Raw genomic sequence first — 15746 nt, 5'->3', positions numbered from 1 at the left:
CACATGGCAAGAGAGAATGGACTGTTACCGAGTTACAAGCTGCAGTTCTTAATGAGCTATACATTCTTGAAATGGGTTCCCAAGTAGAAGAGAAACTGCCACCAACAGCAGCATTTGTTGCAGGAACTAGCAAACCAATCGTCAAATCAAAGGCTCAGTGCCCCTTCTGTAAGGGACCTCATGCTCCTTCTCTATGTACCACTATCACAGACCCTAAGCAGCGCACTGACATCATACGCCAGGACAGATTGTGTTTCAACTGTTTAGGACACCATAAGATCTCCAGTTGTAACTCGAAACACCGTTGTCACCACTGTCGCCGTAAACATCATACGAGCCTTTGCTCTCTTGGAGACCAGAGTAACTACACAGTTAATCCACCTAGCACTCCAATCAATACTGTACGGCAGCAGAACAACAGTACAACTCAACCTGTTCAACTTCAACCTGCTGGTGTACATTCTGTGACTTCTACTCCATCTCAGTCCACTGGTGTACGTCCTACAAGTTCTGCTCAACATCAACCGGTTTCTCAGCTGCAACCTGCTACTCAATTTACTCAGCTTCAGCCAACTGCTCAACCTACTGGAACATACTCTGTGACCCTCCCTCCCCAGCATAGCAATGCTTGCCTACTCAAGACGGCTGTAGCGAGAGTCACAAGTCGAAACAGATGTGTAGAAGCTAACATTTTGCTGGACGAAGGGTCTCAAAGGTCATTCGTCACTGAAGAACTAGCTAGCATTCTAGATCTCCAACCTTACTCTAAGGAGCTCCTCACTATTTCATCATTTGGGACCAAGCACCCAGTGAGTCACCATCTTAATGTTAGCAGGGTCACATTGCTCACTAGAAGTGGAGAAGAATTAGAATTGTCTGTCCTTGTAGTGCCATTCATTGCAACGCCACTTCAGAACTGCACCAGCCTTGATTTTTCAGAACTTCCTCACCTTCAAGGCCTACAGCTAGCTCATCCCCTCATTTCAGACAGTGAGTTTGCAATTTCACTTTTAATAGGAGCAGACTTCTATTGGGACATAGTTGGAGATAAGATTATTCGTGGCAGCGGACCGACTGCAGTTGAGTCGAAGCTAGGATATCTTCTTTCAGGCCCAACACATCAGGGACACCCCTATTCCATGGCTACCAATGTTTCAATGATCGCTACCCCAACTCAGGGTGACTTTGACTTGGAACGATTCTGGACTCTGGAATCAATCGGAGTTTCACAAGGTGATGACACTGTTGAAGTTAACGTGATGGAGAATTATCTTTCCTCCTGTGTCACACGAGCTACTGACGGGGCATACGTAGCCAGGTTCCCATGGAGAACACATCACCCTCCTCTTCCCAGTAATTACACTGTGGCAGAGCGCAGAACACGACAACTAGCAAAGAGACTTGCTACTCAGCCTAAGCTACTGCAACTGTACCACCAGATTATTGCTGATCAAGAAGCCAGAGATTTCATTGAACGAGTTGACACATCAAGTGAGTATGCTGACACACATTACATCCCACACCATGCAGTAGAGAAAGATTCACCAACTACACCCATTAGAATTGTTTTTGATTGTAGTTGCCGACAGTCAGCTAGTCACCCCTCACTGAATGACTGCCTAGAGATTGGTGTGCCATGCAGTAATGATTTATGTTCCATCCTCATTCGCTTCAGGGTTCATCAATTTGGGTTCTCGGGTGATATTGAGAAAGCCTTTTTGAACATACGCCTGCACCCAGACGATAGAGATTACACCAGGTTTTTCTGGTTATCCAACCCTGCAGACCCGTCTAGCCAGTTTCATATTTATCGTTTCAAGGTAGTACCCTTTGGAGCAACTAGTTCCCCGTTCATACTTAACGCAGTTCTTCAACATCACCTCAAACAACACAATACAGCTGTATCTCGTGACATGCAAATAAGTTTGTATGTTGATAACATCATAGCTGGCTGTGATACAGAAGATGCAGCTGCTGACTATTACAAACAGGCACGAGCTATTATGTGTAGTGGAATGTTCAACCTCCGCAGCTGGTCCTCCAATAGTAACAAACTTATGACCAATGCTGTTCAAGACAAGACTGCTGATGATCACAACACTGTTAATGTTTTAGGGCTCCGGTGGGACCCAACCAATGATTTACTGTCGCTGGTAGCAAAGCCGTTTCTACTCACGAACAACCACTTGATCACAAAGAGACAAGTACTTCAAGCTGCATCGAAGATTTTTGACCCGTTTGGTTTCATCTCCCCAGTCGTAGTTCGAGCCAAGATTCTCATACAGAAACTGTGGCAACTTAAGGTGACATGGGACGAGCCACTGAATAATGATTTACAAGCGGAATGGAAGAATGTTGCTACTGATCTTAATGATGTACACCTGTTTTCAGTGAGTAGGCGTTATTTTGCCATACACATAGATCACCCTTCTATCCACTGCTTTGCGGATGCCAGTCAGCAAGCATATGGAGCTATAGTGTTCCTTGTACAGGGTAAACAAGTATCCTTTGTCCTAGCCAAGACCCGTGTGGCACCTTTAAAGACTCTTACTATACCTCGTCTAGAGCTGATGGCAGCACTGGTTGCTACACGACTCACTAATTTTGTGTTGGAAGCCATTCCTACCTGTGACCCCTCAATCTTCGTATGGTCTGACAGTCAGATTGTGCTGCATTGGGTCAGTAGTCAGAAACCTCTCCCTACCTTTGTGAACCGTCGCATAACTGAGATGAAGTCACTGTTACCTAATGCCACCTGGAAGTACTGTCCTACGGCAGAAAACCCGGCAGATTTACTTTCTAGAGGTACAACTATTGATGCTTTGATGTCTTCATCACTTTGGAACCATGGTCCCAAGTGGCTTCCTGATCCATCTGAATGGCCATCACCTCAACTGCTACCCATACCACCCCTTGTTCTTGCTGCTGCTGTGGAAACAGAGTTTTTACCATCTAAACCCACACTGCCAGACACTGGTCTACACTGTGTTATTTCAATCAAACGCTACAGCACTCTGCGTAAGTTACTAGCTGTTACAGCGTATGTTCTTCGCTTTACAGATAATTTGAGTGCACCAGTAGACCAGAGACGTATTGGACCCATCAGTGCAGAGGAGTATGCGACAGCAAGGTTAAGATGGCTCAAGGACACTCAACAGTCTGTGTATGACAAGGAGATTGACAATCTGCAACAGTTGACCAGACGGTCCAAAACACCAAGATTGCTACTTGTTCGACAACTACGACTCCTTATTGATGCTAAGGGATTTCTACGTTGTGGTGGTCGCATTCATAATGCTCCGTTGAATGATCTGACGAAATTTCCTTACCTTCTACCAGCAAAGCACCCCTTTTCTAGACTCATTATCTGGGATATTCATAGAGACCTCTACCATTCTGGTACCAACGCCACACTGACGGCTCTGCGGCAAACCTATTGGATCCCTGCCGCCAGACAATATATCAAGTCTGCTCTCCGGACCTGTGTTATATGCCGCCGAGTTTCTGGGAAGCCGTATCCTACACCAGATCCAGCACCACTGCCTTCCATACGAACACAGAATGTTCACCCATTCACCTATAGCGGAGTAGACTTCTCTGGAGCACTGTATGTGCGACATAGAGGGGAGGAACTTAAGGTCTATTTGTGTTTGTTTACATGCGCCACTTCACGTGCTCTACATTTAGAGATTGTACAGGACCTAAGTACAGAGACATTTCTCCTAGCATTTCGTAAGTTCGCAGCAAGACGATCGCTCCCCACTATGATGATTTCAGACAATGCTTCGACATACCTCTCTGCTGCAGATGAATTAAAGGCACTAATGCAGTCACCAGAAGTAAAGAGAGAGCTGGGTAAGCAAGGAGTTAGCTGGAAATCTATCCCTAAGAGAGCCCCATGGTGGGGCGGTTTCTGGGAACGGATGGTGGGACTTACAAAATCAGCGTTGAAGAAAGTTCTTGGTAGACGGCACATATCACTGACCACTTTAGAGACAGTCATTGTGGAGATTGAGGCAGCACTTAACGACCGACCGCTGACATTTGTTTCTTCAGAGCAAGGGGATATAGAACCACTAACACCCGCACACTTACTGCATGGAAGACGTATAACGTGTCTCCCCCATGAAGTGGTAGAGGAGGATGAGTTCACAGATCCTACCTATGGAGAAGTTTGTGGTAATGCTAAGCTACTTGCAACTATACTGCAGAATTTCCAGAAACGTTGGCGTCATGAGTATTTGACATCCCTAAGGGAAGTTCATAGAGCTACTGGTAGCAACTCCCAAACTGTCAGAACAGGAGATGTAGTACTCATCCATGATGATACACCTCGCGCCACTTGGAAGATGGGAATTGTGGAAGATTTGATGACTGGAGGAGATGGCATAGTACGAGCAGTAACACTGCGCACTGCTTCCGGATTGACCAATCGACCTGTCACAAAGCTTTACCCCCTGGAACTGACCGTGACAACACAGCCCGAGTTTGAACAGTCAAAGATCCACCAGACAGAGAAGGTTGATGCTACAACTGCAAAGTCATCAGATCATGCTACACTTGATTGTACTACACCTATGGGGTTATCAACCAGTACCAGACCACAGCGATTAGCTGCACGTAAAGCCACTGTGAAGATGAAGAAGTGGACTAGAACACTAGCTTGCTGCCCCCCGGAGGATGTCACGACGCTGGAACATTGAACTATGTAGCTAATTAACTCATTTAGTAATAATACTGTACGTATGATCACGTGCCATTAGAGATTCTATTGTGGGTTGTACATGTGCGCGTGCTCGACTTGAATCCCTCTACCGCTCGCTGATCCTGAGGAGAACCTGACGCTTCTACGTTTAGTCACACATCATTTTTGGTGCTGTGACCCACAGGTACGCTGAACGCTATAACACAACCGCCGCTACAGTTACAATGATCACGTGATCTGCTGCAAAAAAAAAACTCTAATAAAAGCACATGCATTCCTAATCTACACACTGTTATCATCCACTGATTTATCTCCTGTGGCATAAGAAAGCAAGGAAAGGAACATAAAGCATATAATGAAACAGCAGTGAAATCATGATGAAACGGTAGAATATGGATACCTACAGGTACAGTTATGTAATATTAGGTAGGCATCATGTGATTAGTAAGGATAGTCATGTGAATTCTTTGTTTTAAACTGTTGGGTGTAAAATCTTCCCTTTATAGTATACTTCCCTGTAAAGGTACTTTCACAATGCATTTTATGCCAGTGACAGTGACATAAAAGCTTGTCATTAAGTACTTAATGACAAGCTTGGCGTAAAATCTTGTCTTTAGGGTTAAAGAAATGATTGGCATAAAATCTTGTCTTTAGGCTTAAAGACAATTTTTGTCATTATACGCCAACGTCTGCACAACCATCTTCGTGTTTTCGCACAATCACAAAAATTGCTATAAAACACAAACGCGTACTCCGATCGCCCTGAAATTTGGCACACAGAAAGGCAATCCAAAGGCGAATTACTATCAAATTTTGTGCAAATCTGATGAACGGTTAAGGATTTGTGACCAATTATTCGCGTAAAACAAGATCGATGTGTTGTTACGCCTACACGGTAAACCGCTTCATGGAATCGGTTGAAAATCGGTTTGTGGATAGATCAACCATTGTAGGAGTGCTTCTTGGTGGTTTGAAAGCAATTGAAATAAAGATTATGGAGATATGACACGAAACCGAAGTTGTGTAACAATTGCGCGATCGAGATTCGTGAATAAAATTACCAATAATTTTCACGTCTACCAGGCAAACCACTTAGAGCAGTGAGCTAAAAATGGGTATATAGCTGGAATTGTTACCGTAGAAAGTCCTTGAAGTAGCATAGAACAATTGGATTACAAACCACTAAGTTATGATTCGAAAGCCAACTAAGTGTAGCAAATGCGAGATAGAGATACTCTAATAGAACAGTCACCCTAATAGAGCATTCTGCTAGTTTATGACTTACTCCATTATAGATTTCTATTACATTGCAAGCTATGCTGAAGGGAGTCAAGCAGTAACCAGTTAATATTGTAGACAGTTCAGCTACAAGCAAGTCACCCTGTAGTGTAGAGAGATCAGCTAGGTGAAGTTACCTTGTAGAGAGTTCAGCTGCAAACAAATCACCTGTAAAGAGTTCAGCTAGAAACAAATCACCCTGTAGAGAGATTAGCTAGAAGAGGTCACTTTCAAAGAGTTCAGCTACAAAGAAACCACCATGTATAGAGTTCAGCTGCAAACAAATCACCCATAGAGAGTTCAGCTACAAGCAATTCACCATGTAGAGAGATCAGCTAGAAGAAGTTACCTTGTAGAGAGTTCAGCTACAAAGAAACCATCATGTAGAGAGTTCAGCTGTAAACAAATCATCCTGTACAGAGTTCAGCTACGAAAAGGTTACCCTGTAGAGAGTTCAGCTAGAAGAAGTTATCTTGTAGAGAGTTCAGCTGCAAAGAAACAATCATGTAGAGAGTTCAGGTGCAAACAAATCACCTGTAGATAGCTCAGCTACAAACAAGTCACCCTGTAGAGAGATCAGCTAGAAGAAGTTACTTTGTAGAGAAACCAGCTACAAAGAAACCATCATGTAGACCATCATGTAGAGAGTTCAGCTGCAAACAAATTATCCTGTAGAGAGATCAGCTACGAAAAGATCTCCCTGTAGAGAGTTCAGTTAGAAGAAGTCACCTTGTAGAGAGTTCAGCTACAAAGAAACCGCCATGTAGCGAATTCAGCTGCAAACAAATCACCCTGTAGAGAATTCAGCTACAAACAAATCGCCCTTTAGAAAGATCAGCTAGAAGAAGTTACCTTGCACAGAGTTCGGCAACAAAGTAAATGTCATGTAGAGAGTTCAGCTGTAAACAAATCACCTGCAGAGAGTTCAGCTACAAATAAGTCACCCTGTAGAGAGATCAGCTAGAAGAAGTTGCTTTGTAGAGAGTTCAGTTACAAAGAAACCATCATGTAGAGAGTTCAGCTGCAAACAAATCACCTGCATGCAGAGAGTTCAGCTACAAACAAGTCACCCTGTAGAGAGATCAGCTAGATACCAGTGACCTGTAGAGAGTTCAGCTACAAAAAAAATCATGCACCCTTTAGAGAGATAAGCCAGACAAAGTAACGTTGTAGAGAGATCAGATAGAAACAAATCACACTGTGGAGAGTTCAGCTACAAAGAAACCATGCTGTAGAGAGTTCATCTACAAGCAAATCACCCTGTAGAGACTTCAGTTACATTTCAAGTCACCCAGTAGAGAGAACAGCTGCAAACAAGTTATCTGAATTGATATGTAATATAAATATGTGTATTAAATATATATAATTTGTATATTTACTGATAAAATTAAAGTATTCAAAGTCTTCTTCATCTTTTTCTTCTTCCTGTGGTAAAGAAAAAGGATAGGTTAAATATGGCCGGCTTTGGGGTATACAAATACAAAAAGAAATGAAATCTAATCCAAAACAGCCAAGCTGTAAAAATAGAGTGCGGCCCTCAAAAAGACTATATTATGAAAAAAGATGTGAAATCCAAGGTGGCTGCCAAGAAATGGCTGTGATGGTAGGTTAATGGTAAAAATTTTAAAAACAAAAATTCTTGGTCTTGGTGCAAAATTCACCTGAGTTGTTGTTATTAAATTTTTTACCATTAACCTACCATCACAGCCATTTCTTGGCAGCCAACTTGGATTTCACATCTTTTTCACCATAGACTTTTTGAGGGCTGCACTCTTTTTTTACAGCTTGGCTGTTTTTGATTAGATATTATGTTATTGAACACTAAACCACAGACTTCTTGGGTACAAATGTACATACTTTTATAAAGAGAGATCATGAATGGCTATCAACAGCCCGGGTACCCTTTTGAGGAGGTCTGTTGTACTTATGCAACCATGTACGTAACTCGAATTATGTAGTGTGGGGCTACATGTGTAAGTGCAATATGGCAGAATTAGACTTAATAAATAAGGTATTTCTGAAGAGATGGTACCACTTTTACATGTTTATGGATACGTGGTGATCTTATTTAAAGTCCACCTTCCAATAAGGACCGTTTTTGGATTTGCACAACAGTTAAAAGAAATGACTTATTTCCCAATGACAACAGCTTATACATTAATTACTGTACACCAATGGTACCATATCACACAGTGTAGTTAGCAGACATGGTGCCAAGTACATGAGTACTTATACTTAAGTACAAGTTTGAAAGTACTTGTACTTTACTTAATTACTTTCTTAATTACCCTCAATGTACTTGTACTTATACTCAAATATTTTGCCAAGTACTTGTATGTACTTGAGTACTTAAAGTACTTGTAAGTACTTTCAAGTACAGCAAACATTGCAGTTTGTATACAGTGAATGTTAATGAAAATAAATTTTAAGAAGTTGTAGTTTTCAACCTCTTGCTACTTTTTCCAACCTTACTATGTATCATGTAGCCACAAGCAGCTGTGTAATTAGAATTCTGGTATATATAATAAAAGCAATGCTGTTGTTTAAACCAGGAGTTGAAGAGAATGGTTGACAAAAACCTGAAACTATCTGCTGTCATGAAATATTTTGAAATTCCTGAAGTTTTATCTGAAGGAGACTGTAAGGTTAAATGCAACTTCTGTAATAAGGAGTTTGTTGAGTTGGTGTTAAGAAATTATCATTTATAGTGCATAGTATCCTTCTACATCAGACACAATCCTTCCCTTTCCATTGTGGCAAAATAATACTTGTATCATTTACCTCAATTAAGCGGTTATTTAGTACTTCAGGAAAAGAATTTAAACCTGAGCATAGTAGACTTAAAAATGATTATTATGCAGTGGAATAGTTCCGTGAATATAAAAACTGTACCTTGCATGTTTGTATCTCAAGCTAAAGTTATTATGCATGGCTGCATAAATTTTGCTTTAGGAAAATGTACTGTACTTGTACTTTACTTAAGTACTTCCAGTATGTACTTGTACTTTACTTAAGTACTCTTGTGATTTCAATTGGAGTACTTGTATGTCGCAAACTCAAAAGTACTTGTACTTTACTTAAGTACTTTCAAATGTACTTGGCCCCATGTCAGACTAGCTAGCCAAACATGTTCATGTACCAAAAAATTCTGGTAATTAGTAAAGCATATAGTGTAACCTCTACTTTAATTGACAATGGAGTAGAGGTATCTGATAAGAAAGGCAAAGATACTGAACAGAAAATTTAGGACTGTAATCCACTATTACCCAATGAAGGCCCAAGCCCACATCCCAATAATTATGTCATTTTACTATTCCTGAAGAACAACCTATTATTTACGTTGAACACCCATAAGGCTTGCAGACCAACCCATCTATTTTGAGACAACCAAGTTCAATTATCACCTCATTTATCACTACATTAGTCCAGATGTCATTAGACTAAGGCAAGATTGCCATTGATAGGAAAATAGCACATCATCACCCATTAGGTAATCCAAAGATGCCTGGGAACTACCATCCAGTATCACTCATCGCTATAACCTGTAAATTCCCTTGAACATATTATATCCTCCATAATAGTAATAGAAAAAATGACATCCCATACAAGTTACACACATGGCTTCCATCAATGCAACTCATGTGGAATCAATTGTTACATGCATGACCTAGCATATAACCTTGACCAAAGAAAGCAAACAGATTTCATCTCACTTAATTTTACAAAGGTTGACCCATAACAAAGATCTTTTCTCCAACTTAGGAGAAACATTCATACTTGGATTATACCTTTTCTTACCAATAGAACTCAGAGTGCAGTCATAACAGTTTAACGTCCATTAAATGTACTTTAAATTCTGATATTCCTCAAAGGGTTTGACCTTTTTCTAATACATATTAGTGACTGGATTTGGGAAAACTGGTCTTATCTCTGATGACAACATGTTTGATGTTTTACCACAAAAACATAAAGCTACATTAATACACTGTCAAATGTCACTGTCAAAGTCAGCCATGCAGGCTTGAGTGGTCTGCTAAATTACTGGCTACTTTTCTGAAGACCAGAGGCTAGCCATACAAGCAGTCTGGGGTCTTAATGGAGCTCTGGCCAACCTTGAGATCTGTGTGGACACAGGCTGGAATCTTAGTGCAAAATCTGGAACCTTGAACAAAAATTCTGTGGGATTTTGAATCTGATGGTATTCAAGAAATTATGTTGGTGTCGGACTTGTCATCTCCTTTAATTTGTCTTCATCCAATTTACAGTGTACAACAGTAAGATTGTAAATTCCCTTTACTATGTTCTTCATTACCCTGCAAATTTGAATTACACCAAGTAGAGCCCACATTCAATTTTCTTAGGTGTGTGAAAAGAAAAAGAAACTGGAGATTAAAAAGTACACAACAAGTAACATAGGAAAACTTTGAATGTGCACATCTCAGTGATGGCTGGGAAGATTCCAATCAAATTTAGATTTATTGGAAGTTCCCTCCACATCAAAAATGGTTATCTGTTCAGGCTAAAGATGCATTAAAATGGAATATTCCTGGATTCTTTTCAGGAATTATCAAGCTACGAATGTATTAAAAAGGAGTTTTGCTTTCCGTCTAAGCTACAGATGCATTAAAATAGAGTCTTCTTGGCTCCGGAAAAATACACACTTGTCTCTTGCAGGCTTACACTAGCTGTACTTGGCTGCATGACACACTAATTTTTGTGTCTGCATATATGGAATGCACAAAATTTTCACCTTACACATTGCACATACACACACACGCATGCATACACACACAAAGACTACACACAGATCTCCAAACACAGTATGAAGACTGAGGTGTATACTTATTGGTGTTGCATAAATGCATGTCACTTACTACATTTGCAATTTCATCATAAGTCAAATTAGTGTTGCCAGTATTTATTGTAAAAGACAGTGTAACAACTGGGGTAGAGCCTGTGAACATAGTACAGTTACTCAGATCAACTGATGACCAACTTCCATTATTTAGGCACTGTCTCTCAATGTTAACACCAGAACGAAAGTTTGGATGCAATTGTGAACAAGGTTGAGTGGATATTGCATTGAGTCTAGTTCTACTCCATAGCAATCCTCCAGCAAAATCTTCATCGCATGCTAATAAGGAAACAAGAAACCTACTATATATGCAATATAAAAAATTATTGTGTCAATTTAGTTTAAATACTTTTACACCAAGTTAATGTTGAGGATGACAGCAGCAGCATCAAGTCGACCATAAAGGGAGGCAGTAATAGGAGCAGTTGGGCATTAATAAGAATATGTGTGCATGTACAGTAACATGTGCGGTATAATTTGCAGCTGTGTCTTGAACAGTATGTTATGGTTATTGAGCATGTTTGGAAGACCCTTTTATGCAAATCTGTTCACAAATTAGTCTTAACACATCAAATCAAATTTCAAAGTGATCAAGCTACACATTCGCTATTTTAAAGATATTAGGTATTTTTAAAGTGTATGAAATATAAGCCCCCCCCCCCCCCCCCCCCCCAAAATGAAGAAAAATGGACTAAGCCAAACTTTGAGGGCTTGTACTTCACAAAAGCACTACTCAAATATGGTAAGCATAATGCTGAACCATTTTAACACATTTTTTGGTTGCCTTGTGTGGCATATAACTGCTACTTATGAGGCATTTAGTTTGCCATAAAGCTTTAATGTACTGTGTGTAATTCATAAGTACCTTTAATGACAGATAGAGTAATATTTTGCTTAACCAGTCTACCATCACTTAAGGTAGCATGACAGGTATAATTACCACTATCAGTTGTGCCAGCTTTAGTGATTGTTATGTTGTGATTGAGGTCTGATGGGGAGAACATTATGTTACTTTGATGTATCACCTCTTCTCCATTGTGAGTCCAGAACAAAACAACTTTCATTTTAGATGGAATACATGATAATGTAACTATGTCTCCTTCCAGTAGAGTGACTGATAAAGATGATCTTGTCAGATTCAGATCTTTAACTAATAATTATATCAAGGAAAATATCATGCATACTATATGACTTTTTAATAAGATTGTAAGTTACAATTCAACATGTGATATATGCAAAACTAGTACACATCCTCGTCAAGAGGAAAAAAAGGAAATTATCCAAGATTTATGGTATAGTAGTAAGGGAGTAACTATTGTAGTATAAGCATACTGTATGTAATGTAATACTGTTGTACCAGTAATTAGGATATAGACGGTACGCGTGTATTCTTATATATTAATTGTATTGAGCACGTTGTGTGTCTACGGGTTGTGTCTGCCGAATCCTGAATAGTACATGGTGACAGGAGTGATTCCTCCGAACAGAGCAGCTTTTCTTTACGTTATTTTTGATGGCGTCGTATCAGATTGCTCCACCGAAGAGATTCACTTTCTCAAACCCAGAGTCATGGCCACAGTGGGCCAGGCAATTTGAACGATTTCGTCTAGCGTCTGAACTGTCTAAACAGAAAGAAGAATACCAGATCAACACGCTAGTGTATACCATGGGTGACGCGGCGGAAGATATTCTTCGTTCTTTTAGTCTCAGTGACGAGCAGCTGAAGAGTTACGAAACAGTGTTGGCAAAGTTTCATGGATATTTTGTAAAGAAGCGAAATGTTATTTTCGAGAGGGCTAAATTTAATCAGCGAAGACAGCAAGAGGGAGAGTCAGTAGACGATTTTATTACCTCGTTACACAGTTTATCAGAGTACTGCAATTATGGACAATTAAGAGACGAAATGATTCGGGATCGAATTGTCGTCGGTCTCCGCGACTCTGCTCTCTCGGAGAAACTTCAACTAGAGTCAGAACTCACCCTGGAGAAAGCTATTACTTTAGCCCGTAACAGAGAGTATATAAGAAAGCAGCAACCCGTAGTGAGAGCTGACACTTCATCAAACATTGATGCTGTTGGCTTCAGTAGCAAGCACAAAAGTGCAAAGACACACAAGTCACAGAAGTCAAATTTTGTTGACAAATCTAAGTGCTCAAGGTGTGGCAAACCAAATCACCTTGGCAAAGAACAGTGTCCAGCCAAGACTGCTACTTGTCGAAAGTGCCACAAATGCGGACATTTTCAAACAGTGTGCCGAAGTACAAAGTCAGTCAAAACAATTACCAATGATGAAGACACTGATGATTCAGCTGATGATGAACTAACTTATGATCGGTTTATTGGAACTATTGAAGAATCCGATACCCTTGAGGTACCAACAGTTACAGCTGGGTCAGATCCCTGGAAAATTACAGTGTCCCTTAATGCATTACCAATTGAGTTTCATATCGACACTGGGGCAGATGTAACAGTCATCACAGAGAAACTGTACAAGAAGCTAAAGACCTCGCAGCTACAGAAATGTTCCAAATCTCTAGTTGGTCCAAGTAAAGAAGCTTTGAATGTCCAAGGTCAGTTCAAGGGAACTCTTACACATGGAAACAACTCAGTGGAACAAGACATTTATGTCGTCAAGGGTCTACGCAAGCCTCTGATTGGCCGTCCAGCCATAACAGCCCTGCAACTAGTGAATAGAGTTAATACAATTGACTCGATAAAGCAACAGGTAGTGGATCAACATCCTGAATTGTTTCAAGGTCTTGGTACAATTGAGGGAGAGTACAATATTGTGTTGAAGGCCGATGCCAAACCATATGTCCTTGCCACTCCCAGACGGATACCCATTCCACTCAAGTCCAGTGTGGAGTAAGAGCTGAAACGTATGCAAGAGTTGGGGGTAATCCGTAAAGTAGAAGAACCTACGGAGTGGTGTGCTGGGATGGTGGTGGTACCAAAAAGCAAAGGAAAGGTACGTATATGTGTAGATTTAACTATGTATGTCGGGAAAGGCATATCCTCCCCTCAGTCGAACAGACACTAGCCCAACTCCAAGGTGCCCGGGTGTTCTCTAAACTAGATGCCAACTCGGGGTTTTGGCAAATTAAGCTGTCTAAACAATCAACATTGTTAACAACATTTATAACCCCAGTAGGGAGATTCTGCTTCAACAGACTACCCTTTGGCATTACATCAGCCCCTGAGTTCTATCAAAAGAAGATGTCGCACATGCTTTCTGGCTTACAAGGGGTGGCATGCATGATGGATGACATGCTGGTATTTGGTCAAACTCAGGCTGAACATGACCAACGGTTGAAGGCTGTCCTTGAGAGGATTAAGAGAGCCGGTGCTACGCTGAATGCAGACAAATGTGAATTTTCTGTTGACAAGGTCAAATTTTTGGGGCATGTAATTGACACTGCTGGTATTCATCCAGACCCAGACAAAGTTAGTGCTATACAGCAGTTAAAGGCACCTACTAATGTAACTGAACTTCGTAGATTTCTGGGTATGGTGACTTACCTGGGAAAGTTTACTTCAAATTTGTCACAAAAAGTGAAGCCGCTTAGAGATTTACTAAGCAAGAAAAACCAGTGGGTTTGGGATGATACGCAACAGACAGCTTTTCTACAGATTAAACAAGAGCTCAGTGATGGCCCTGTTTTAGCTTTGTATGATCCCAGTAGAGATACCATGGTCTCTACTGACGCATCCTCGTTTGGTTTAGGGGCAGTATTAACTCAGCAACAGGAAGACCAGCAATGGAAACCTGTAGCCTATGCTTCCAGAGCATTGACACCTACTGAAGAGAGGTACGCCCAAATTGAGAAGGAAGCGTTGGGGATCACATGGGCCTGTGAACGATTTAGGGAGTATCTAGTTGGGATGCAGTTTCGAGTGGAAACTGACCATAAGCCCTTGGTTTCCTTGTTGGGAGAGAAAACCTAGAGGAGTTATCTCCCAGACTGCAACGCTTCTGCATGCATTTGATGCGGTACAAGTTCACTATTTCCCACCTCCCGGGAAAAGAACTCACAGTTGCTGACACTCTGTCCAGGGCGCCTGCCTCATCGGCATCTTCAGCTGACATTGAGTTCCACCATGACACCGAAATGTACGTGAACCTGATCATGGAGAGTCTTCCTGTCACTGAGCAGCATTTGGCAGAGTTGAAGCAACAACAAGATGATGATGAGACCTGTCAGCAATTGAAGCATTTTTGCCAATTACGTTGGCCCTCAAAACACCAAGTTAAAGGTACACTCAAGGCTTACCATCCTTTTGCAGCTGAGCTTACCATACAGAAAGGCTTGTTAATGCGGAATAGCCGCATTGTGATCCCTAGTCCTGCACAACGTGACATACTAGACAAGATTCACTGTGGATACCAGGGAATCACCAAATGCCGTCTGAGGGCTCAACAATCTGTGTGGTGGCCTGGCTTAAGTAAGCAGCTTGAAGAACTTGTCACAAGTTGCCCTACTTGCTGTAAAGAGCGTATCCAGCATGCTGAACCACTGATGCCAACACAATTTCCTAAGCTGCCATGGCAGAAGGTGGCAAGTGATTTGTTTACTATCAAAGGTGTTAACTATCTGCTAGTGATTGACTATTTTTCACGATATATTGAAGTTGCCAAACTGACACAAGAAACATCCAATGCCATCATAACACACTTGAAGTCTATCTTTGCAAGACACGGAATCCCTCAAGAAGTAGTTACGGACAATGGACCACAATATTCCTCTAAAGAGTTTTATCAGTTTTCCAAACAGTACTTGTTTAAACACACAACCAGCAGCCCCCACTTTCCACAGTCAAATGGTGAGGCAGAGCGAGGAGTGCAAACTGTGAAGCAGCTGCTGAAGAAATCAGACGATCCATACCTTGCCCTTTTATCATATAGAACAA

At 41.1% G+C, this 15746-nt stretch overlaps 1 protein-coding gene across 1 annotated transcript in view; it reads right to left on the bottom strand.

Moving 5' to 3' along the window:
* Nucleotides 1–15746, bottom strand: part of LOC136254621 (uncharacterized) — a 145419-nt gene that overhangs the window by 119486 nt on the left and 10187 nt on the right. Inside the window, exons 5-6 of the mRNA XM_066047365.1 lie at nt 11704–11988; nt 10858–11117 (exon numbers count right to left, since the gene is read on the bottom strand). Of these exons, the coding sequence (XP_065903437.1) occupies nt 10858–11117; nt 11704–11988 (545 nt within the window). The remainder of the gene's footprint in view (nt 1–10857; nt 11118–11703; nt 11989–15746) is intronic.

This window comes from Dysidea avara, chromosome 4, assembly GCF_963678975.1.
Source record: "Dysidea avara chromosome 4, odDysAvar1.4, whole genome shotgun sequence".
NCBI lineage: Eukaryota > Metazoa > Porifera > Demospongiae > Dictyoceratida > Dysideidae > Dysidea > Dysidea avara.
Note: the sequence above shows the minus strand (reverse complement) of the source record. Positions and strands in the feature narration are given on the sequence as shown.